Source organism: Chiroxiphia lanceolata, chromosome 9, assembly GCF_009829145.1.
Source record: "Chiroxiphia lanceolata isolate bChiLan1 chromosome 9, bChiLan1.pri, whole genome shotgun sequence".
Taxonomy (NCBI): domain Eukaryota; kingdom Metazoa; phylum Chordata; class Aves; order Passeriformes; family Pipridae; genus Chiroxiphia; species Chiroxiphia lanceolata.
The window spans coordinates 24,615,702-24,640,603 of NC_045645.1; the positions used below are offsets into that span (position 1 = coordinate 24,615,702).

General features: G+C 44.3%; 1 protein-coding gene across 1 annotated transcript in view; it reads right to left on the reverse strand.

The window, feature by feature from the left end:
- Window positions 1-20,759, reverse strand: part of TEDC1 (tubulin epsilon and delta complex 1) — a 69,554-nt gene extending 48,795 nt beyond the window's left edge. Inside the window, exons 1-4 of the mRNA XM_032696760.1 lie at window positions 20,391-20,759; window positions 19,415-19,493; window positions 12,617-12,819; window positions 1,687-1,857 (exon numbers count right to left, since the gene is read on the reverse strand). Of these exons, the coding sequence (XP_032552651.1) occupies window positions 1,687-1,857; window positions 12,617-12,819; window positions 19,415-19,493; window positions 20,391-20,759 (822 nt within the window). The remainder of the gene's footprint in view (window positions 1-1,686; window positions 1,858-12,616; window positions 12,820-19,414; window positions 19,494-20,390) is intronic.
- Between the last annotated feature and the right edge of the window lie 4,143 nt (window positions 20,760-24,902).

Consider the following 24,902-nt stretch of genomic DNA (forward strand, 5'->3'; position numbering starts at 1 on the left):
TCCTTCCTGCTTATTCTTCCAGATTCTGGAAATCATGGTCCAGGGACCTGGCACCATAACTAAGCTGTCTCTTAGATTTGTCTGACTGTAGCTGTCCTAATTTTGGAAGAAATTTTTCCTTCAGAGATAAAAAATAAGTCCAAGTTTATTTCATAGTACAACCTCCCCCAGGAAGGTCATCATCTCCTCATCTCCCCTGTCAACAAGTTTAGCATGTTGCCAATCAGCACCATCTCTTCATTATTTCGGTGTTTGATCTGGACTGTTGAGAGTATCTATGCTCGTGCTTGAGGTCTTAGGTTTGACCTGCTCTTAATTCTTCCTTGGGCTCATTAACTGCAAGCTGAGGCACTGGAGCTGCCTAATGACTTGTTACTGTCAAGTACTACATAAATCAGACAGCTGATGATGGGTTATGGAGGTATTTGCCTCACCTACTATAAAAATCAACATACCCTGCACAGAAGTAGCTTATCAGGGGGAGAAGATGCCAATCATTTCACTTGGGTTTCACCTCTCTCAATAACATCACAGTCTGTAATCACAATGCAAAAGCCAAGGACTGCACCTGCACTTACAGTGAATTGTTACCTTTTGCTCCCAGGTCAGGGAAGCACATCTGCAGTGGTCAATGCAAAGCAAAAGGTTATTTTAGATGCTGCACACAGAGCACCTGATCTTTCCCCGGGTGCTGTCAATCAGACATCTTCCCTAGCAATCAGTTCATGGAAAGAACAAAATGTAACCTCATTATAGTTTTCAGCACTGCTCCATCAGACACAGGATTAAAACCAAAAAGGCACCTCCATTCAAAGGTGAAGATGATCCTGACAACTTTCTGATAAATGTTCTTGGAGAAGAAATTTCCCAAAACTGTTTCTAGTCTCAGAAAAAAGAGGTTTTCTGTGAGGATTCTGGGTACAATAATAACTGACTCCATTTAAATTATCCAAAGAGATAAGAATGGAAAAAGGCGGCCTAGGGAAAACAATGCTTAATAACTTTTAGGACTATCTTCAGAACCAGATTTTTACTTTGTCTCTGCAGTCACCACCACTGTCAACTCTGGGACTGAAGGCTGTTTCCATCCTAAACAGACATAATGCTCCCAGATGTGTGTGATTTCCAGACAGGCATCTAAACATTCATAAACAGAAACAGAACTGGAATCTTAGCAATGCAGAGATTATTACTGATCCCTGATTTAAAACCAGGTTGATTTTGGGTTCTGCTCAGATGTAGCCTACTACTTTGGAATGGGAAACTGCATTTTATTTTGCTATTACTTTCAATATTTGTGCTAAGTATTTTGAATCCACATTTCCAGGGAATTTAAGAGTTCTGAATCACTACTTCTTGTCTGTGGGACCAGAATGCTCTCTCTTGTTTCTATCAGGCATTTTCTAGAACAATCAAAACAGCCTATGGTTGCAGAAGTGACTAACGTGCAAACCTGCAAAGGACACTTTTATACAATTATAACTTTACAAACATAACTGTACATATTGCATTTTCTCATGGTTCTGCTGCACTGGGGAAAGGTGGAGGTATTTACATCTAGAGTAATTCACTCTTATCTACAGAAAAGGCAGAACTAGCAAACAAGAATAATTTGTACATTTAGCTCTAGCTGACAAGGCTTTTAAATAATAAACAACGTCATAGTGAGTTAGAAGAATCATTTACCTTGTGCAAAAGTTTGCACTGCTCTTGGTGCTGAGCATGCAGACTCTGCCATTGGAACCTCAGCCTCCCATTTAACCACTGAAGGTATCGAACATCCACTCTGTCTTCCAGCCCACATTCAGGTGTTGTTTCAGGTGTACCCTTCTGGATGTTAGGCAGATCATCTTCACACTAAAAGGAGAAAAGAATACAAAAACGTTTTAAATTAGTTTGAACACTTTCAAGTCATTTGGTAGTGAAAAACATACAAGATATATAAGCTAAAGAGGGAAAAAAAACCCCAACAATGAAGTCAATTTCAGCAGCACAGAGAAATTGTCATCTTTTAGAATACAGGACTGGGAACAGCCTAAACAAGTAGAGAAGTGTGGAATAAATATCGGCTTCTCAGCTGTGACTTGGTGAGCTGTCTCCTCTCCCATCTTTCATTTTCCATACTCAGGAAGACACAGTGTTCCTGAGACAGCAAGCATGTTCTTTACCCAGATGGGAAAAATCACATTTGACTAGATTCTAATATGTCAGAGAACAGATTTAGCTCCTCCAGTGTCTTCCTGAGACCCTATTTTGTAAATCAATGACTTATATAAGTACAAAATCGTGGGCCTGTGCTTACGCAGCTATTTTCTTTTCTCCATCCGGCATTTCCCATCTGGCAGGATAGAGGAAAAGAAAAAACAATGCAGCTGGCAATGGCCACAGAGGCACTCTCAGCTACAGTTTTATCGCCTGTCTTGCTTGTCTTGCCTTTCTCTAGAGTAATTTGGAAGGAAGAAGGGTGTCTCTGTTTAACGAGACAGAAGTGTTTGCTAAGGAGGGCAAGTTATGAAGAAGACCAAGCTCCTCCCCCTAAGTAATTATAAATCTGAAATTGAGAGAAGTTGTAACAATATCCTCCCCAAATTTTTTCATACCAACGCACGATATCAAATTAAACCTTTCCAACCATATACATACATACATTACCCCAACTATACACATATTACAAATATTTACATACAAATACAGGCACAGTGTTATGTGCAGTTCACGCAAAGATAAGGTCCCCTTGGGGTATACATCATGTTTCTCCATATTACTGCATTATCCACCAAGTGCAGCCTAGTCCTTGAGCAAAAACAATTCCAAAAATGGGTTTGCCTTTGCTTGAGACAGGGTTAATCCAAACTGGATAATTTCCTTTCTCAAAAACCTCCTCTGCTGTGTCCCCCCCCGTATGATGATGTCGTCAATATACTGCAGATGTTTTGGAGCCTCAACCTTCTCTAGTGCAGCCTGGATCAGGCCGTGGCAGATGGTGGGACTGTGTTTCTACCCCTGGGGCAATCGGTTCCAGGTGCACTGCAACCCCTCCAGGTGAAAGAGAACTGCAGCCTACACTATAACAAAGGGAGAAGCAAAGAGTTTCCATTTGTTCATCTTGTCCCGCTTTCCTTCTGCTGCAGATAAAAAACCCAACAACAACCAACACCTTCATCTACTGGATGAAATTTCTGCTTGGCCAACAGCATAAAGCAACATATTTCTATCATATCTCTTTCCCAAGGAACATAGGGGGAATTCCACCTCCCCCAGCCTCTTGCACAAAGAGATCATTCACATGTACAAACAGATCTCTCCATTTTCAGCCGACTCCTGCAGATTGCAAATTAAAAGGGGAAGAAGACATGGGTAGTTTTACTTGTGATGCTTGTAACACCATTTAAAGTAAGGCTGTCAGTTTCATACAGTCTACAGAAATCACATACAATAAACACAAGCCATAATTCCAAATTATTTTACTACAACATATCATAAGAAGTAGAAATAACACAGAACTGCAAAGACTTGGTCATTCAGAACAGGTGTCTGACAGGTAAGGAACAGCCTCCCAGTTCTTGGACCCTCAAGACATTTCTTTAAAGTGAAAATTTAAAAAGCCTACTTGAAATATGACTGTTTTCAAGAAAACACTTAAGCACATATTTGGACCCACAGACCTTGATGGTATTTAAACATATGTGCTTCCCTGCTTCACAGATTTCCACGTTCAATAACATCTTAAAAAGATCCAGTTGGCAGGCAAAGCTGGAATGTAATTTAGGATCCAAACTGGAAGTAACAATGGAAACTGTAAAATTAAGAGAGTTTAATCTTGCTTTAAATGCACATTTCAACAGAAGTGTGTCTTTCAACAGAAGTCTGTCTATAACCATGATCGAATAACCCCCTAACACTTCTTTTAACCTAAATATCACCAGTTGACAGAGTCTCTAATACAATGAGTGTTCCTATTATTTATAAGCACAAAAATGCTGTTCTGGTCACATAACAAAATGTATCAATGTTACAGGTTTTTTCCCTTTGCTCTGTAGCTCAGATAAACACAGGCTATAAATCACAGAGGTGTAGGGCTGATAAAGGGCTTTTCCTTTTAAAGGCACAGATTCATCTTTAACAACAACAAAAAAAAGACAGTATCCCCTTTGTGCCAACTGCAGTGCTCTTCTTTTCCTTCTGCTCCTTCAGCTCCTGAACCAAGGCACCCTGTCCTTGGGCACTGCAGTCCTAGCCAAGTACCTCCATGGTTCAGACTGTCTTGCCCCAACCAGGAGACTACGAAACCATAGAGCTTTGATTACCAAGTTGCCCATAAACATCATAAGCCAAGCAACTGGATATTAGTCTCTGCAACAGAGAAAACACATGTGTAAAGAACATTAAAAAAAACTCACATAAGCAGCCAAAAAGCCGCAAGGCCAAAGACAGACTTGGAAATCCCAGATTAAAATCTGCATTTTCCATAATTTACAGTTCTGCTCCAACTTCCCTGTTAAGAGGTTTCAGAACAGCCCAAATATTGCTCTCCTGGGGATTGATCTCAGAAAGGAATGGCATTAGACTGAATTGCTTTGGCAGTACAGTGACAAACACCATGCAGAGCTAATATTATTGTAGCAACCTGCCTTATTAATATTAAAATTAGGAAGCCAGCCAATGCATTTTTAACAGGATCTCTCCATTATTTATTCCACAAACTGCACAAAAAAAAAAAATTTTGCTATGAAATACTTAGCCTGGCATAAAGTAAACAAGGTAAGAAAAAAAAAGTCTTACATATTATACTGTGACCTCAATTTCTAGTCCCATCTTTACAAACTAAGTCTATTTATTGCTCTTCCAGTGGGAGAAAATCACTAAAATACCAGACTAATCTAGAGCCTTTGCTTCAAATACCACTGTGAATTTATCTAATCTATGCAGCAATACAGGTACACACCTACCTTCACTTCTGAGATACAAAAGTGCATCTTTTTTAGTCCAGTATATAAAGAGAGCAGCCAAGGCAACTACCCAGACACCTTGATGGCTTTCCCACACTTGGAACACTCCACACCAGCTCTGGAAGAGATCATTTTATAGCCACTTACCAGAGAATTGTTTTGCTTGCAAATTGGTTGCTGCAATTAATGTTTCTCTTTGATTTTATTTCAGAGAAGGCATCCAGCTACAGAATGGTGCACTGGCTTGCAATACAAAATCCATACCAACACATATCCATATTCTCATCACCATGTCAAGTCTATTGCCATCAGACTGGTGATATCCAAACTAGTCTTGTCAAACTGGACAATCTGGACCTGCCAAAGCACCTGTGATTAGTGTAACTTAAGCAGAAGTCAGAATTAACCCCCTCAATTCCACTGTAACTCACCCCAAATGAGCTTTCTATCCTAAAAGCTCCAAGTACAGCTGTTAAATTTCAATATCCATTTATTGGTAAGGCTCAGAAAAGCAAGCACAAGCCTGATAGAAGTGACAAGCATATATTTACATAAAGTCCTTCAAGCCAATTCCTGAACTGTCACCCTGCCCACACTTCACCAGAACCAGCTCTTGTGTGGCAAAAGATCAGGCAAATAAACAGTGAAGCCAATAACAAATACACACTCCTGGACACCATCCATTACCATCCCAACTAAGGTAGCTCACAAACTACAAAACCTATCCCAAGCTCATAGACACATCTCTGGCTTTGTCAGAGCTAAACACGGTTTATGTCCTAAAATCATATATTTAAAATTTTTTGCAAGGCAGACTAGAAATCAGTCTCCAACACCACGTGAGTTTTCCCCTAAGCATTCCTCCCCAGGTTATTTCAAGTCAAATTGTTATGAAAAAAGGTGCTAGATAATACTCAAAACGTGTCAGACTTGTGCTTATACAATGCAGCAAGTGCAAAACAAGGCCAACACTGCCAAAGTCCTCATAGCAGAATTGTTCTGAGCAGACAAGTCAGACTCACAAAACACACTGAACTGAAAAAAGCCATCAGATATAAAAGTATTTAGAGGAAAAGAATAAGGGGTGGGAGAAAGGAGGGTGTGAAAATAGACATGGTGATATATCAATTTTCATCTACATTCCATACATCTGAGCAAACAATTTGCATGCAACGTGCTTAGAGTGAAATTAAAGATTATGAAGTCCCAACTTCTATAGCAGAAATGAAGCTTTTCTTTTCAGTTTGAAATATAAAGCAATGCCATGTTACCAGAAATCAGAGAACAGGTCTACCAAGAGTGGATGGAGATAAATTAAACAAGCACTTCATCATACAGTTTATAAAAGAACAATGCAAGCATCAGTGTGTTTACAGACATGTGAGAAGAGAGCATTTTTTGTACTGCTTACTCCATTTGAGGATTTCAGTGATCTGGTATGGAGTTGCTCTGTTCATACATGTTGAATTAAACAAATTCCAAATATTGTTTTAATGTAAAATTCCTTGCAGAGTCAGGGGCGATCTTATAATATGTCACAAGCAGTGCTGTAGAGGTAACCTCTGTCGTGCAACTTCATCACCCTTTTACACTTTCTGTACTATTCCTACTGATATGGGAATCTTTAACACTTATAAATTTTTACCTTAATAAATTTACTATGCCCTGTACATGCAATGGAAAAGAAAAGGCCTGTGCTGCCTGCACTGCTGTAAAACAAGGCTATGGCAGGGCTGGAGATGCTCTTTTCTAACTACAAGCTGCCACCTGTTGGTATAGGACAGGCCCCAGCCGCCTCCAGCTCATCCCTGGAGAGGAGAGTTGTGGCTTTTCCCTGGACATCTTCTAAATCCCTCCAAGGATCAGCTCTCCGCTTCCACATTTGAACAGCCAGCAAACAACCTGCTGCTTACTTTACCCATGGAGAAACAAGCCTACAGAAACACAGATAAGACATTCAACCCATGGAGATCTGCACTAGGTCCTGTGCTAACTCCCTGACATTAATCCTTGAGCAGAGCAAAACAGAGCAACTGCCAGCTGAAACCACCAATGCACATTCCCAGCCCACTCCTCACCTGCAGCAGAGTTACTCCGGGTCTAGACAGAAAATATTCACTCAGTTACCACTCAACTACACTAAGCACACAGCCTGGCATCACAAAGGTGCATATTTAGATCCTCACTGCAGGGCTCGGGAAAGGCAAAGCAACCACATAAATCAAGCCAATAAAGCCCTCCTGCAGCTTTTAGTGAGCGCTCGCTCCAAACCACTCATAATTCAGACAATGGTTTTGACGTGACATAACATATGTTAAGTTCTGTAATTACACATCTTTAAACGGAGCATAATTTTTTTTTTTAAATTAAACACCATAGCCAGAAATAACAGTATCAGACATGCTTTCTTAATTAATACAGTCATATATCTATCTGCAGGAGGGGAAAATGTGAAAAGGAGCAATCTGAACAGATGAATGCAAAAGGGAAAGCACTATTCTCATTAATAGCACCATAAACAACACTAATTGGATTTTCTCCTAGACAAGGTAGGATCCAGATTAAATTTATGCATGGAAAGATAGATGGTGTAAAAATCCACTCCCACATGATGCACGTACCAATTAAATCTCCAGATACTTGCACAGAAGGGTAAGTTTTCCACAAACATAAGTGCTCTAGAAGTTATGCTTATAGCGTACTCAGCAATTAACAAAAAAAGTGAAATCCTGTGTTTCCACAAGGCCTTTTAGCTTTTGAATTTCCCTGTCTTTTGTAAAAATTACTACTTACAACAGCACTCCCAAGAGCTTACTCTTGGCAAAGAGTGAAAAAGAGAAGGTGCTGAGGGAAGACAGAAAATGTGAACACAGCTCTTACCAATGCCTGCCTTGTTCAAACAAGACTGTCTGGCAGTAGCCACAGGCCTCAGGCACTAGAGCAAGTCAGCCCTTTATCCCGTCCCTCCTCACTCATTTGGGAGGTTATTTAAGAGCTCTGCAATACAGCAAAAGCACTATGCCTTCAAAAGAGCGTGGCAGCGCTGCCTAATCTTTGGAGCTGCAAGGTTTTAAAAGAACATGAAAATCCCAATGCTCACTGCATTAAGTATTCAGACAAAACATGGAAACTAAATATACTAAGACAAACACATGACAGGGTAGATCTTAACTGGGAGAGCACTAAAGGGCTCAAGAAATGCAACACCGATAATGGCTTGTACTGCATTTCCTCTGCCTGCAGCTGCAGCCCTGCTTGCCCAGTGCATTTGCTCCACTGTGGGAAGCTGCAGGGCAGGGGTAGCCCATGGAGAGAGGCAGATGCAGCACTCTGCATCAGCAGCACACCTGGAGCCAGAGGCCAACGGGAGAAACAGTACCTGCCCTGCAGGAGAGGAGAGGCAGAGCTCTGCCATGGGTAGGAGCCCTGCCGTGCCCCTCTTTGCACAGTCCTTCTGTTCTCCTGAGGAAAATGTGCTTTATTTCAAAGGATCCTCCAATGTGAGTTAAGCCCAGATCACTTACAGTGTGACAGCAAATGCAGAGGATGTTTGCATTTAAATTAAAAGGCTCCAAGGATAATCAGAAGGTACCAAAGGTACTGGCTGCTCCCCGTCACTGGAGGGCAGGAGAGGCACTGAAACGTGTTATAATCCCTCTGTTTCCCCAACAGCCAAGGAAGGAGCTCCCTACACTGGATTTCGGCAGAGTACCAGTATGGCCACACTAAATTCTACTATTAGCACACCAGTCCTCATCTTCTTCTCCCACAGCTCAAGTGACTCCAGTGCCTGTCAGCAAACCCTATCCAGAACATATCAGCTGTAATGTCAAGTTCAAGACATTTTGCATTTATTTGATATTCAGACATTCTCAAAGAGGCAGCAGAGTCAATAAATTATAAGCTTTTCTGATCATTTCAAACTCATCTGCTAGAGCATTTTACTTTGACATTCTGCCTGGGGAAAAAAAAATCCACCTCTTAATTGTGTATTCACTGTGTCAAGCAAAATGTTGGTAACTACACCTTTTCCAGCACAGCACAGGAAATTGTTTTTCACTGGGAAGAAGGTTCCATGATTAGTTCAAAGCATGAAATTAAAGGAAAAAAATAAAAAGATAAGAAGGAATAGCATGTTTATATGCACACACAGAATGACAGCGAGACAATTTCAGCTATCATTTGTAACTTGTGCTTTAACACACACACAAAAAAAAGTGTATTTCAAGAGTCCAAACTGAAATGTGCTCCACTTCTTGTATGACAAAAATATATTCCTAATTTAATCACCTCTTCCACAAAATATTTTTAAGCCTACAGGCAATGTCAGTAACTAAAGACAAAAATTAACACTTCAGAGTTTGTTACCTATACAGTAAGTGACTTTAAAAAGTAAAAAAGGCAGAAAATCAAAGCTTAAGCATTTTCCTCCCTTAGTTTCTGGTAGAAGCCTTTACAGTATGGGTAGCAGTGCAAATCAAGAGTGCTAGAACAGACCTGTCAGCCACACTGAAGTGAGGGAAATTCTGCAGGAGTAACTTCACAGATCCTACACCCTTTGTTCAGGTTTATAGATGGTTTTTAAAAAAAGTGTTCCTTAGAAGCTACTGAATCCAGCAACAATAATAGCAAAAAAAAGGGCAAAAGCATAAATGGTGAGAGTTATTAGGAAGACAGAAGTACAAAGAGAACTGAAGCATAGGGAATAAGGGAGGGAAATCAAAAAATGAAAGCTGACAGACTAATATAGCCCATAAAGATCTGGAAAGTAATTATGCTTCTGAGTCAGAATCAATAAGGTTAATAAAATTCCCTCCTCCATTCTCACTGGAATAGGTGAAGAGGTGGAAAAAACCCAGAAAAATTTATTTTTTTCTGAAACTAGTGCCAACAGTTTCCTGGTTTCCTGCTGGGGGGAACATCAAGCTTGACTGCTATGTTAACACTTTCCTCTAATAACTTGGTTTATGGAACAGCAGTGACTGTCAAGATTTCTGTAGACAATACCAGTACAGAAAGTATTCCTCCCTGGAAACAGAGGGAATGGTAATCGCAGCACTCATGGAGTACTGCAATTACCTGCACAAACCATCACAGATTTGGAGAAAGACAGGATGATATTACTAAAATTTAAAAAGCCAGGTAAAAAAAAAAATTTAGTCAAATACCAAATGTGCTAAAAAGGCAAGTTTATATCAATTATCTCCTTCTCAAAGAGAGAGAATAAGAACTCCCCAGGTGTGCCTTACAAGTTCAGTGAAGGAGAGTGCTTCCCATCCAGGTTTTCATGTGTCTTGTATACTAGGATTTTATAGGTGTAAACAGGAATCAATGAATGGCACTCGACAATAATCTGCCTGTACATGATCACCAAAGCAAAAAAAGACATTAAAACTGACACCAGAACAGTGCATATCTGAGATGGAAATCCACAAGGGGTGTAAAAAGCCTTTGAAAACCACCTCAGTCACTTAATTGCCCAGTGTTTTAAAGAAATAACAAGTGAGAATTCCCAAGTAGGCACTTCAGTAAATCAGTGTGAGCCTCCAATTGAGATTGTACTTAAGTCTTTATAGATCTAATAGAGTTAGTGATTACTTCTTTTAAAGTGTTGGCCAGTGCAAGGTTTGAACTTTCACTTACTGCCTCTGGAGTCACCAACCTGCTGACAGATCAGTACAGTAAATTCAGAGAACAGACCTGTGCTACAGCAGCCAGGAACTAGTGTTTGAGATGCACCGATTCCTTCCTCCCTCTCTCATTCCTCCTGCACAGCAGCAAGGGTTCCAGTTTGTTCTTTTAACTGTCTCCCCCACAGTTTATAAGCTTCACATTCCAGAAGAGAGCCACGGGGTGGAAGGCTAGAGAAGGCTTCTTCAGTCCTGCTCATCAGGGCATCCTGCTGCAGGCACCAGTATCCCGGCTCAGGAGGAACTGCAGCACTGCCCTTCCAAAAAATACAAGCTGGAGGCCACGAGACAAGGTGATCTGAAAGACTTTCTTATCTAACTTCAAAAGCAGCCAACCCACATAATCATCCTAGGCTACTAACCATACCTGTCCTTACCAACAACTACCTCAAGATGATTTTTTGTTACATTAGCCACACAAAGCACCACCTCTTACCACCTTTCATCACACTTTCACCAACGTTGAGTTTATAATTTCAAGAATCACTTGGCTTTTGATTCTGAAGATGTAAGTGCACGTAAAAGTAAGCTTGTGGAAACCTTCCCCAGCTCAGGATCTAAAGATTATGAGTTCCATGCACCGGTTGAGCTCCATGTCCGTCATGTGTCATGAACACCCTTGTCCCTCTATGAATAACTGGCCTGAAATCCTTTAGAGCTGATGGAACTGTTCAATTTGCAGGGAAAGAAAACAGTGTTGCTAAGGAACTGCAAAGGAAAAAAAAAAAAAAGGCCAGAAAGTGGTAATCTGAAATGAAATGAATTAATTTCAGTGGCCCTTGATATGTTGGGTATTTGGCATATTATCAGCAATTTAGCAGGCTGCAGGCTTTGTTTCAAACTTAGGCTTAAAGAATACTGAGAACATGACTGCATCCTTAATTTAGGGATTAGGTGCATTCTCTCTTCTTGTACAACAGACCCTGTTCACTTTTGTGGATTTCAGACAAAATTTTAAAAGCAAACCACATGAATATCAGTTTGAACCACAGCTATGCCCACAGTTACTGAGACTCCATTTTTTTCAGATGAGGATAAGGGGTAAGGATTTACCTCAAATTTATTCTCACTAGCAGACCAACAGATATACTTTGCCAGCAAGTACTGGCTTTCATGCTTTGCTCATTTTGGCAGAGATCTTAGCAATGCACAGAACCAAATAATATTTCCTGGATTTTTGTTTCGCAACATTTTCATTTCAGGAAAATATTTTCCAGTTTTCATAATCATTAAAGAGACCCCATGCAGTGGAAGATTTTTCAGGCCATTGCTCAGCTGAGAATTTCATTTCAGTTGTTTAAAAGAGCATTTTCTTTTCTTTCTCTCTTTTTTTATCAAGTATATATACATTGTAGCTAAAGCAGACACACAGCTGTCCTTAGCTTACTTCAGAGCAGACTTTCTGTGTACTAACATCTTTTTATTGATGAAAACAACAACATACCCTGCTGTGTTCTCACAGAGGTTACAAGGTCATAAGGTATGTGGAGAGCAGCAGCTGCCATTTGAGACTGATGGGTTTTTTTAAAGTATTATTTGCCTTACCCTTACTTGCTCTACCCAATGGCAACACACCCAGCGTTCACTGCTAACCTGTTTGCCTGCACTGCAGAACCACTCAAGACACAGGCTGGAAGCTCAGAACTCAGAAGCAGAGACCGAAGACATTTACTTACTTGCACTCCTCCACTGTGGTCTCACCTATACTGGAAATAGAAATCAGGGAATTCAGGCAGGGATGGGAGTTTGAGAATGAGAAGGAACCCAGATGACCTGCAGAACACAGAAAGCTTAGAGAAGGGAAAGAAAACAGTTTCCAGATGCTGGCCCCTGTAAGTATTTTTTTTAAAGCTGGATTAAGACATTTGTTTGCCAAGGTAGCAAGATACCACCCATTACACACTAGTGATAACACAGCTGCTGTCACAGAACGTTACTTACGGACAGGATAAGGTGAAAGGACACCAATGTGCTCACCGTGCACACAGAGGTTTCATCCCCAGTCCTCACTCTGTTCCGAGCCAAAAGCCGCTCCAGGAGGCCAAGTCTGTGCAACATCCAGGAAAACGCCAGCAGGAGCTCCCGACTGCCCGCTGAGCCGTCGGCAGGGAGCTGATAGAGCTCCGGCCTGTCATAGCCATGGTACCACAACGCTGACTTTACAAACCCAATTTGGTTATCTGAAAAGGAGAAAACAACTGAGAATAACACACCGCATTACTCCATTCAGTTCCAGAAACTGCTGCCTCCTCTGAGAGTAAGATTTTTAATCAAGTCTCAGATTACCAGAAGTCTGTGGGGACTACAGTCTTTATCAACAACTGGTAAAGGGTAAAAGCCCTCTTTAAGCTTCCCCATTCTGATCTACAGCAACTACTGCTAAGGGAATAGAAGAAATTCAAAGTTGAGATCAAGGCCAGCGATGGCCTCTTGGAGATTAACAAAGGGAAAAAAGGTAACTAGCCATCCCCACTACAACAGGACTCCAATTCACCTATTCATTTTTTATGAGCTACCAAGCATGCTATGAATTAGTAAACACTCTGAATCACTTTGCTCCTGAATGAAACTGGAATTTAGAGATAGGGGTTTCACAGCCTGCTGCAAATCTCTGAGCTCCAGTGAGCAGACAGATATACAGCAGCACACCACATGCGCTATTAAATCCTTAGGAATGCTCTGATCCATATTCCTTCACACCAGCAAATGTTACCTGACAGCTAAAAGACAGGCAGTACAGAACTGTAAAATACTGAGAAAAAAAAAGAGGGAAAGTTACTATTAGAAAAGGTTCTGCCCAGTAAGCCCCAGTTCCACGCTAGAATAAAGAACATAATTAGGGGGCACAATGACAAACAACACACACTGGCTAGGAATTAAGAGTTGTAAAAGGAAATCCTGCTCAAAATGTTTCTGGAGTTCTCCAAAGGCAACAAGAAGTGATTAAGGAAGATTCAACCAATGCAGGACATTTAGACTTCCTAGTGGAATTCAGCTAGTACAAAGAAACTAAGGCAACTGTGGTGGAGGGAGAGGAAAGGTCCTTAAATCAATGACAAGTGCCCAGCGGACAAGAACCAGAGGGCAGGAACAAATAGTGGTTTCACATACTCTGTGCTAAACAGCTGCTGTTCAAACAACTCAAAATGACACTCAGACAACGTGACAGTGACAGAAAGCTTGGTGCTGATGTGACATTAGTAGTCAAGAATGCAGGCAGATCGTGAAGAGCTTCAGAGCCTAATGAGGCCAAGCTTTAAAATGACAGATAAAATTATTTTTAGAAAAAATTAAAAACGATGTGCACAAGGACAGAAACGTTCCTAATTGTACTGACATAAGAATGGGCTTGGAGCTGATCACTGGACTCAGGAACACAATCTTAGGTGATAAGATTTTTAATAACAATATCACAGTTGTTTCTTATATGCATCCAAAAGCAAACTCAATGTGAGAAACACAGAAAGGACACTAAACAGAACACAAGGAACAACATATCATCATTGTCTATACTCACTGTGACCCTTATTTCTTCGGTCCCATAAAGGCTACAGAAGATTTAGAAAGAAACAAAGAGAAAGGACAGGTACAATCACAAGTACAGCTGCATTGTAAGAACTGATGAAGTAGACCAAGATGATGATTGAGACTGGATATGACAAAACTCTTCAAAACAATGGGTGCTGTGGAATGGATGAAGAGGGGATAATTTGCTTGCATAATATGCAACACAAGAACTGCAAGCCACCAAAGCTAGCAAACATGAGTGTCAAAGCAAGTTAAAGAGAAGCTCTTCACACATATATCAAAGCTCTGAAATTTCTGGCCATGGAACACTGTGGACTCTTAAGAGTCACACAGGCTCAAGGAGGAACTGGATTTACAGAATGGGAGTTCATGGAAGCTTATGAAATGCAAACGTACCCTCTCTGGATTGGGAAGTCTAAGATGTAAGAGATTTGAGACTGAAAAAATACCCCCACCCTGAAAGTATCTTTCTATATTTGCTCTCTCCTTTCCCCAGGGCATTCACTTTTGACAGCTGTCACAGCTGGGTGGAGCTAGAGGAATCTACAGTTTGATGCAGTTTAGGCATTCTTACAAAGCAAGGAGGAAAGCTGCTCCCCTTTTCTAGTGTAATGCTTCAGTATCTCCACAGCATTTCATATAAAACACACACACAAAAATATAACAGGAAGTACAAACCTTGCACAAACAAGGATTGTCACTGCTGTCCTTAATTAACACACCAATTCATCACATTACATACTCATTTGCCTGGTCCTTGACACTTGTGTTAAAAGCGTCCCTTAGCATTGACACATATTGTTTGCTTCTGGCATCACCTGCTGATGCTCAAAAACCACATAATGACCAACTTCAAAACACAAAACAAGAAAAAAACCATGTTGCTCTCAAAAGGACTTTCATTAATTACAAGAGACTCCCACAGTGAAGAGAGGTTGATTTAACTTGATTTGCAAAATGCTAAAGGAGTTAATACACAGCCAACACACAGGGAGGACCTACAAGCAGACCTATGCCAGTAACCCTACAGGAGCAGCACATTGTTACAGCTCTGCTGAGACTGGGAGGAGCTGGAGACATAATAAGCCAACAAGCCCTTTGTGCCTTGAAAACCTAGAGGAAGGTATATTGTTTGACTGTTTGACCAACTTTAGGATTTAGGGAAACGAAAGTGCAGATCCCTAAGGAGATGCCTCCTTCCAGAGTGCTCCTCAGTCCAAATACACAGCTGAAAATGTTACCAGATTACTGCACATATTCAGCAGCAGGAGCAGAAATATGTGATTGACCACGTGAAAGCAACAAATGAACTCCTGACAAAGACATTAACCATGACTGAAGAAAAAAAAACAAGATCAGGAGCATGATTAAGCACACAGCTACTAATTTTTTGCAGAACTAATGTTTTGCATAGCAGAGCTTCTGCAGAGATAGGTGGCAGTTTTAAACCTAGCTTGTTTCTGCATTATAGACACAAAAAAGAAACCTAAACACCTAAATCACTGCTCTTTCTGCAGAGCCTGTGAATGAAAAAAGCAGCTTCTCTTCACAATGTTAGGGTGGCAGAAATGTCTATGCTTGCTAAACATCTTGCTGTAGATAAGCACTCCGATCCCTCATGCACAAGAAGAGGACTCTGATATTAGAGATTTTACTTTGATCACTCTTGAACATTCTCACATGAGCAGGGTTTTCAGGCTGTCCTTTCCTTTTCTTTGTGCATCTGTCAAGAAAGGAACTGCCATAACAGGTAAAAGCAGAAATATTCCAAAAGGAAGTAAGATCAATACATGCCTTCCTCCCTTTTCAAAGCAAACAAGCATCACATGCTGCCATCTGCAGTTCAAGGAGCTCCTCAAAAAAATCACATATCAAAGTGGAGGAAAGGACAGCAAGCCAGGTGGTTCTTTCCTTTATCATTATCTCCCTGCTCTGATACACAACTCAGAACAGATCCACCAAGGCAATTCACCACCTGAATTTGTGTTGTTCTGGTCCTTTACCTACCCATGTTTCATCTCTCTCCCTGCAACATGTTGCCCTCACAGGAGAGGGTACAGATCAGTGTGAGCATCAGGCAGGAGGAGTTGCAGGTGAGTGGTCAAAGCACTGATGTGAAACTGGGGCCCAAAGAGCCTTTCCATGATCTTAGAGAAGTCACTTAGTTTTTCTCATCTCTACAGTGCTCTACCTAAAAAGCAACAGTGCTCAGATACATGGCAGTAAAGGTTATACAAGCACCCAGAGGACCAAGATGGATTCCTCCACAACACAAAGCTGAGAGGAAAAACCATCACTCAGACAGCAGATAACACGAATCACCCAAACACCTCCTCTTTGACAACATCTGATGGCATTTCATTAGCATTAGGCAATTTATAGAGAAAGACCCAACATGGGCCTTCCAACTAATCCGCTTCTTCACACATATTATTTATAAAAGTATGTTCAGCAAGTAAAATCAAGCTGGGGATGGTCCTCAGGATTCAACTCTCTTAAAACTATACTAAAGCTGTGCTCTTCTGCTTTAAGAATCCTGACAAATATTTTCAGAGAATTACAAGATGATATTCAAATAAGAGACATGCCTGGCAGGCTAAAATGGAAAAGAACTATAAACCAAGTATAAGAACACTCACAGATACATTACCTCATTCACTCAGCCAAGAAACACCTGCATAGGTAGTGGTATTATGGGAAAATATTGCTTCAGAACAACATTTTCTGCTTTGTTTGTCAAACAAACAAAAATATACTGCAGCTCCAGACCTCTTTCCCATACTATAAAAACTGAATAGCCATTCCATAAAAGAAATGTTTCCTCCAGGTATCTACATGCATATTGCACTGGTACCTGGTTTGGCTGTCAGGTTGTTAACCAAGTTCATTGACTCTCGGCCTGAAGCGTGGCAAGCAGCATGAAACCATTAATCATGACTTCATCAGTAAGGTTATGCCCAGAGTATTTTCACAGCTTACTCTAACTCATACTGCACTGACAAGAGACCAACTATTACAACATATTTAAGGGGCTGGAGTGTACTAATGGCTTCCCACCAAAGTTTACAGTAAGTGCTTTTCACTGTGTGAAGAAAAAATTCTTCCAGAAGGAGAAACCAAGAGCCATGTGCAGAATTTTATAACCACTGACTGGCAGGCTTCAGTGGGGTTGCTGGTTTCTTTTTTGCAAGAACATAATAGTTCCTGTATTTTAATACATCAGACTGTGTGGGCTTTTTTAGATACGATTTTAGAACTATTTTATTTTCTGCTAGCTAGGCAATAAAATACATCAACCCATTAAAAACATAATGCAGAAAGATTTTGCTAAATATCACATCACAACCATAACAAGAGAATGATTAGGAGCTGTTCTGTTCAAAGCAGATTTCAATCTCTTCTAAAGTTCACCTATATGACAAGATCAAAAACTGACTAATAAAAACTACTAATTCAAAACAGAAATACACACCTTGAAAGTGAGAAGAACCACTGTGACCCCACACAACACTTGCTAACTACAGACCAAAGTTCAGTGTCTCCTTTGGAAAAATAAAAGACCTCAGATCACTGGAGAATGGCTTCTCTTTTCCAGAAAGCTGTTCCTATGCACATGGTAGCCTTTATACTTGAAGGAGTCTTCACAGCCTTTCTCTGGGATCTGGCAACTGCTGCTCTCCTCATTTTAACTAAGGTAATTAAGAGGTTGTACAAAAACAGCAAAGAAAAAGAAAGCCTGATCCATGGACTAATGTACTAGACTTGGATTAGAGGAATCCATTTCAGTTCTCTGTTGTACAACAAGATCCTGTACAAACCTGAGAAAGTTATTTGGTCCCTATGTCGAAGGGACCAAAGGGGACCTTATTTCATTTGCATTAAATACACAAGAGACCAGAGTAGGGGCAGAGAAAAAGCAGTAAAATATTGATCGTGTTCACGGCAGACAACTCCGTCATTTGCCAAGCAAAGGTAATTAGTGTCTTTTGAAAAACAGTATGGATCTCCAGCCTGAACTTCAGTTTTGATCATCAAGTTCTAACTAAACAAGTTTCTTAAAAATCAGCTCAGCAGTGCTGAGCAGAACCACAATGTACCAGCAGAGGCTGCATTTGCTTTCTCTAGAGCCAGCAACCTACCTCGTGCACATGGAAATCCTGTCTCCAAATGCTACAAGGAATTAGTACGGAAGCAGCCAGAATCCAGTGAGGTTGCACTTGTGCAGTACCACATCCACAAAGCTGTAGGAGACAGTCAATAAAAAGACTTACCATACACAGCAGACTGCGGATGAGTGCAAAAAAATAAAAACAGCCAAATGAAAAACAGAAGTCCTGTGAGTAACAGAACCATGCTGACTTCCTGCTGAGCTACCAGCAAAACTATGCTGATTTTGCTCCATGCTCCACAATGCTTAACCTTTTTTAACTCCATTTACAGAGCCACCAGACTCCCAGCTATTCAGGGGCTTAAACAGTGTTGTTTAGGGTTTTCTGCTTTCATGGCAAAAGTGGATTTCAAGTGGTTTCAGCCTGAGAAGTGTTTTCTTGACTCATCACAATCCTATTCTCAAAACTTCCTCTGGCAATGAAAGGGCTCTAGACAGACATATCTCAAGAGAGAAGTTGGGGAGTCATGTCGTACTTGAAATAACATGCATTTACAAGTAAATAGTGCTCTGTCATTGTGAGAAGCCAACCTACATTCAGCTCCTCTCTGGAGTAGTGGTCCTGTTCACAAAGATATTCACGGTCTCCCTAAAATAATCACACACACTCTATTTCTTGTTTTGTCTAGAACTTCAATACAAAACACCGCCTTTATGGTTCACGTTATAATTCACAGTTCTGACACAGGACTCGATAGAAAAGTAACCACCAAATCACGTGTCATATGTGGAATGGGGAAAGAAAGAATCAAAGGAAATACAAGTCTATTTCTGTAAATCCCTCTGTAGATGCTGAGAATGCATAAGATCATTGCAGAGATTTACCTGCAACAGAACATCAAATGGAAGCAAGAGCCTCTGGAAGACACAAGAACACCCCAGTTTCCTGGACAAAGCAAGTCAAAGAGGAGTAAATCTGCCTGCACAGCTGTGATGCACAGTATGTTGGTGGTACAGGTATTAAAAATTGAGAACTATGAACAGGGAGCAAGGACCCAAAGAAAAGGTGCTACAAAACCAGTCCCAGTACATACTGGGACAGATGGAAATCACGCAGTCAGCCAGACTGACCAGGTTACCTATGGCATCAGACTCTGTCCATCTGCCTCCGTGGATTTGTTTCAGAAGTGCATAGAGCAGCCTCCAGAAATCCAGGCTCTGCAAAAGAAAGACACAGGCAGAGAAGATCAGCAGGCAAAATATCTGCCATATATTTAGCCTTAATTAGACAAATCCATATCATATACATGGAAGGGCACACCTGCATCCTGCCAACACCATTGAATCAGGCAGGTTCATGTATTACCTGTCTTATGAACTCTACTTACAGTTAAGGTGCACTCAGAAAGAGAAGGGCTAATGCTGGCTGTGCAGCAAGACCCAGCACATCTACTCTGAGGCACATACATACAGGAGCATAGCTTCCAAAATCTGCTATGATATAACCACATATGGCACAACTCACCCGTGCTCAAACAAGCACTTGAAGACACTGAAAAGATCTGAGCCACGATAGTGTCAAAAACTCACAAACAAGAGGCAGCACAGAATGAGTTGGAACTGGGAATTATTTCTTGGCCACACAAGGGTAGCACGCTGACAAACTGAAACAGTGATTCTTACAGCTGGAATTTCAGTCAACACTCGTAAAATCCTTAAAATAGCTAAGCGAGCAAGGGGGGCACCCCGTGTGCGAGCTGCAGGCCTGGGAGGCAAAGCAGGAAGACCCAAGCTGGGGTACAGTAAAGGGCAGCAAACCCCAGGCGACACTGGAAAGGTGTTGCAGACCACGGTGAAACACCAAGCTCTAAATTAAAAACCCTTACCAGAGCAGCGAGCTGAGAGTCCCCTAACACGTGTCAGTTGCGCACCACTCCAAAGCCTCACCACCCAGGCGCCTGTCCCAAGGCTCAGTCCCTCTCACCCTCCCACCCACCAGACCCTGTCCCCGCACAGCCGCCCCTGTCCCCCGGGTGTCCCCCCAGTGCCACTCGGGTGTCCCGGTCCCCGTGCGCTGTCGCTGTCCCCGCAGGGCGGGGCGGGCGGGGGTCTCACCGCCTGCGGCCGGTCGAACCTGGCGCGGCGCAGGGTGTCGGGGGCGGGCCGGGCGCGGGGCGGCAGAGCCCGGCACAGCGCCCCAGCGGCGGCGGACAGCGCCCGGCCCCGCTCCCGGTGTTCCCGGTGTTCCCGGTGCTCCCGGTGCTGCACGCGCTGCCGCCCCCGCATCCCGCCGCCGCTTCCCGCCCTCCCCGCGCTGCCTTTCCGCCCGTCCCGCCCGTCCCGCCCGCTGCGGCTCCCCCTGCCCGCCGGGAGGGAGCACTGCGGGCTCCCCGCCTGCCTCCCTGGATATCCCGGATCGCGGCTCGTCCCGCTGCTCGTGCCGCCTGTGCGCTCGGCCTGCGGGCAGAGAACGCTCCTGGCCATCCCTGGGCAGTCAGTGACCCGCACATGCCACCTTCCACTGCCCGCACGTGGCCTGAGCCACGACCGCGTGTCCCGCCCGGCAAAATCAGCATCCATCCTTTCCTGGCGGGAAGAGCTGTTGCAAAACCCTGCTTCGGTTCTTCCAAAAACGCAGTTCTGCTACAGGCACGCCAGGGAGACGCTTCTCGAGTGATGGGAGAGCACGGGGTTTAGCAGCAGCAGCAGGTCTGCGGATATTCCCATCTGCCTCTGGCTCAGCGTGGTGTGATGCAGCAAGTTTGGGTACCTAGGCATAGAACCCCTTAACTGAAGCAATCCCAGGGATTAATCCTTGGGTGGCAGTGGGGGAGAAACGGATCTGCCATTTGGGAGACAGCGTGAGTACCTGAGAGGGAAAGTCCACCCTTGGCCAGGGTTTACACAGCCAAAATCTGTCCTGGAGATGGATTCCCGCTGAGGGTTTACATAGGGAGCACAGCCAGGGACACCGGTCTGCTCCATCAGCACTGTGGGGATCCTGCCTCTGCCTAGACATGAGACTTGCTGGAAACTCCCACTAATGGTTTCTTGGCCAGCTACCCAGTTCATAGCCCATTTAACATGCTCACTATGGATCTAGCATGATGCTTTTCCTTTTTTTTTCCCCAATATCTGAACAACATGAAACAACACGTGAAATTCCTTCCCGCTACAGAACAGCCTCTTGCAGCCAAGTGGCTGCTCACAGTGAGGAGAGAAATCACAGTGGTCCAACAAGACCTCCAACCAACATGAACTGTGTTTGCACTCTTTCCCTCTAGTTGCTCCTCTCCTGCCTCCCACCCCTGTGCTGGGGAGCGCAGCCCTTTCCAATGCTGAGAGCTGTCTTAGAGCTCTTGCAGTCCTGTGGATCCTGGCTGCTACTCCAGCCAGCCCTCAAAGGACCCCTGGGTGTGAGTTATCCAGGCTTAAGGATTTTTAAAATATCTTCTCTAGCAGCTGTTGTCTCACATCCTCCTTTCCTAATGGCCTGGAAAGCATTTTCCTTATCCCTCATCCAGTTCTAGCTCAGCAATCTCTATCCACTTCTTCGCTGTCCTTCCTAACAGGTTTGGCACCTCCACACGGTTCTTTGCCTTTGGTTCCCAACGGCCCATAAAGTCCTTTTTTATTGCCCAGAGCCTTATCGAACCTGGACAATCCTCTGCTGTCTTTGGCATCCTCCTTGGCTTTCCATACCTTGCTGCTTATGGGTGCTGTCTGTTCCTTCTATGACACATTGCTTGTCTATTTTCCCGTCCCCGCTGTAATCTCCAAGCAGGAGGACCTTCAGCTGGAGCCAATTTCCTGTGTTTTCTTGACCACTCCATAAACCCTGCTCAAAGCTATCCCTGTCCCCACACACAATCCTCTGTCTAGCCCTTTCCTCCCCAGGGCAGCTGCCGAGACAAGGGCTCTCCTGCATCACCTACTGCACGCAGGGGTGGTTCTGCTGTCACCCCTCCTCTGGGCTCCTGTCCCCCAGCCAACACACTAAGCCAACATCTCACTGGTCCCCCAGGCCAGTGAGCATCACCACCCAGCATGGAGTGGCAGCTGGGATCCACATCATCCCAGCACTCCCAGAGCCCCCATGGCGCCTCTCCATCCCACTGGCCAGACCAACCCCACAGCACCCCAGAGCCAGGCTGGCTGCCCTCCTGACCAGTATCCCCTGGTCCCTGGCCCCGTGGCCCCCCCAGCACACAGCTCTATGGGCGCAGCTGACACAACACACCTGGCGCTGCAGAGAGCTGGCGCTTGGCCATGGGCAAGTCGGACGCCAGGCAGCAAATCCCAGCCTCTCTGGCACGGCACAGTGTGGCGGGGGCTCAGTCCCGGCATGTGAGGCCCCACTTATCTGCTCTGCTGACTCCCTGGGTGGTTTTCCCAGGGTGGGAGAGGCCAATGGGAAGGCGATGGTTTCCTGCTGCAGAAATGGACCTTGTGCTGTGGACAGATGAAGGAGGTAACAGCGTGACAGCCCCCAGCGTGCTGTCCCAGCGGGGATGGTGATGGCACCCCACCGGCAGCAAGCCCCTGCCCTCCTGCATCCAGGCCTCCTTCCCCTCCTCTATCTCAGGCACCAGTCCCATGAGGACTGGCAGATGGAAAGAAGCAATGGCTGGCTGACATCAGCACACCACCCTGATGTCACCATGGGCACCTGCAAGGTCGCAAGAGACCACTGGAAGCCTCCAGGACCCTCTGTATGGCAGGGGGAAGCAGGACAGAGCTGGCTCATTGGCTCGACCTGCCTGGCCGCTGCCCTGGGCCCCCCCAGCACTGGGGCAGATTCGGGACGAACCGAGCTGCAGTTCGCCCCGGCACTGAGCATGGCAGTGGGGACCACAACAGGAAGGGAAAGTCTGGTACATACTGAGGGGCCAGGGGTGCTTCTCCTGGGGAGAAGCCACTGGACTTCGCCCTCTCTGGGTTCCTGGGCTCATGTGATGCTGCACAGCCACGCAGCCGCACATTTTTGGCACGATGTGTCAGCTGGGGTCATTTCCGCCCTGGGTGACTCAGCGGGGCCAAGGGCGCCTGTTTGCACCCGTGCCATGGCAACCCGCCACCACAGACTCTGTGCACCGTTGCCAGAGACGACAGCAGCCCGTCCCATTGCCTCATGCCGATTGTATGTGATAACGGCCATCTCCAGCAGCAGCACGGCTTCCTGATTTCACCTCAGCCCAGCCCTGCCAAGGGGAAGGTGTGAGCTCTCCTTCTGGGAAAACAACTCCTTTGCTCTTTTGATGGTTTGGGTTTTTTTTTAATGCTTTTATCCCCGTGAAGATGCAGGCAGGAGCCAGCCTGTCTCCAGGCCAGGTCCCCAGGCCAGGCATCAGTGCTTCCCACGCTCCACCGCCAGTGCGGGCAGCCGGAGCTCCTCACTCCTCTGCTCTCCCCTCTCCTCCTCTGCAGCCATCCTAGCAGAGCACAGCTTCTTTCCTTGCCTGCTCAAGGGAGACCTTGGGTGGCCAGAGCATTTCACACCCTGAGCAGGTCAGGCAGGCTGCATCATTTTCTGTTGGAAACATTTCCAGCCCCTTCCCTGTGCCCTCCCGACTCTATTATACGTGCTCTCTCTCCCCTTGCTGAGACACCAGGTTAACCAGAGTGGGAAAAGGCATGGGATGGCAGCAGGGCCAACATGATGCTGGCAGGAAGGAGCTGAGCAGCACAGGGGCTGTGAATACAATCTGCCTGGCATCTCCCTGCCAGAGAGCACTGAGCTGCCTCCTGACACCACCTTTACCAGTGGATGCAAGAGGTGCTGCTACAGCTGGCATGGCCAGCACACATTTAGCATGCTGAGTTGCATCATGTCACAATTTTACATGATTGAGATCCTTGAAAGCGACCGTAACAGCTCCACGAATGCTCTAGTGCAGGTTGTCCTAGACACAGTCAGTTAGTCTGCAATAGGCCTGTGTGTGGGCTGTTGCACCAAAATTCAAGGTCAGCTCCCAGCAGTTGGATGTTTAAGATGGGCGTTGGTGTTTCAGGCCCTCTGACGCAGGGGTCTGAACTTTCAGTATGATAAGTGAATTGGGAAGGATTAGAAAAGAGATCTGAGATCTCAGCAACTTTCTGTTCTCAGAGTTTCACCCTTTTTACTTTAATAGACAAGCTGACTTTCCTCTGCACAGAGGGAAACTCCCTCTGACCTCTTCCCCCCAGGCCTTTAACAAAAGACTCATCAAAGAAAGACAAGAGGCTTTGGCACCCTTCCCCCTTGTAAACTCTCCCTGATTCCTTGAAAATAGCACAAGAGGGATGAAAGTAAAATTCAGCTTTAAGTGCCTGATGTCAACTTTTATGCTTGGGCTCCTTCCTTGGAAAAGCCAAGGACCTGACAAACATCCCACCCACCCCACATTTCCCCACCCAGCTCCTCTCCAATATGGACCACCAGCAATGGGAACAGGGTTAGAGTAGAACAGCCTGTCCCCTCCTCTCCTTGCTCCCTGACTAGATCTCAGTCTCCAGTACTGAGGGCTAGTTCATGGGCTCATTCACCTCTCCTTATGCCCCTGGTCATCCCACTTACCCAGAGTCCTTCTGCCTTCAGTATCTTCAGCTGCTTCAATATTTGGTGGGGATGTTGCTCCCCGTCAGGAA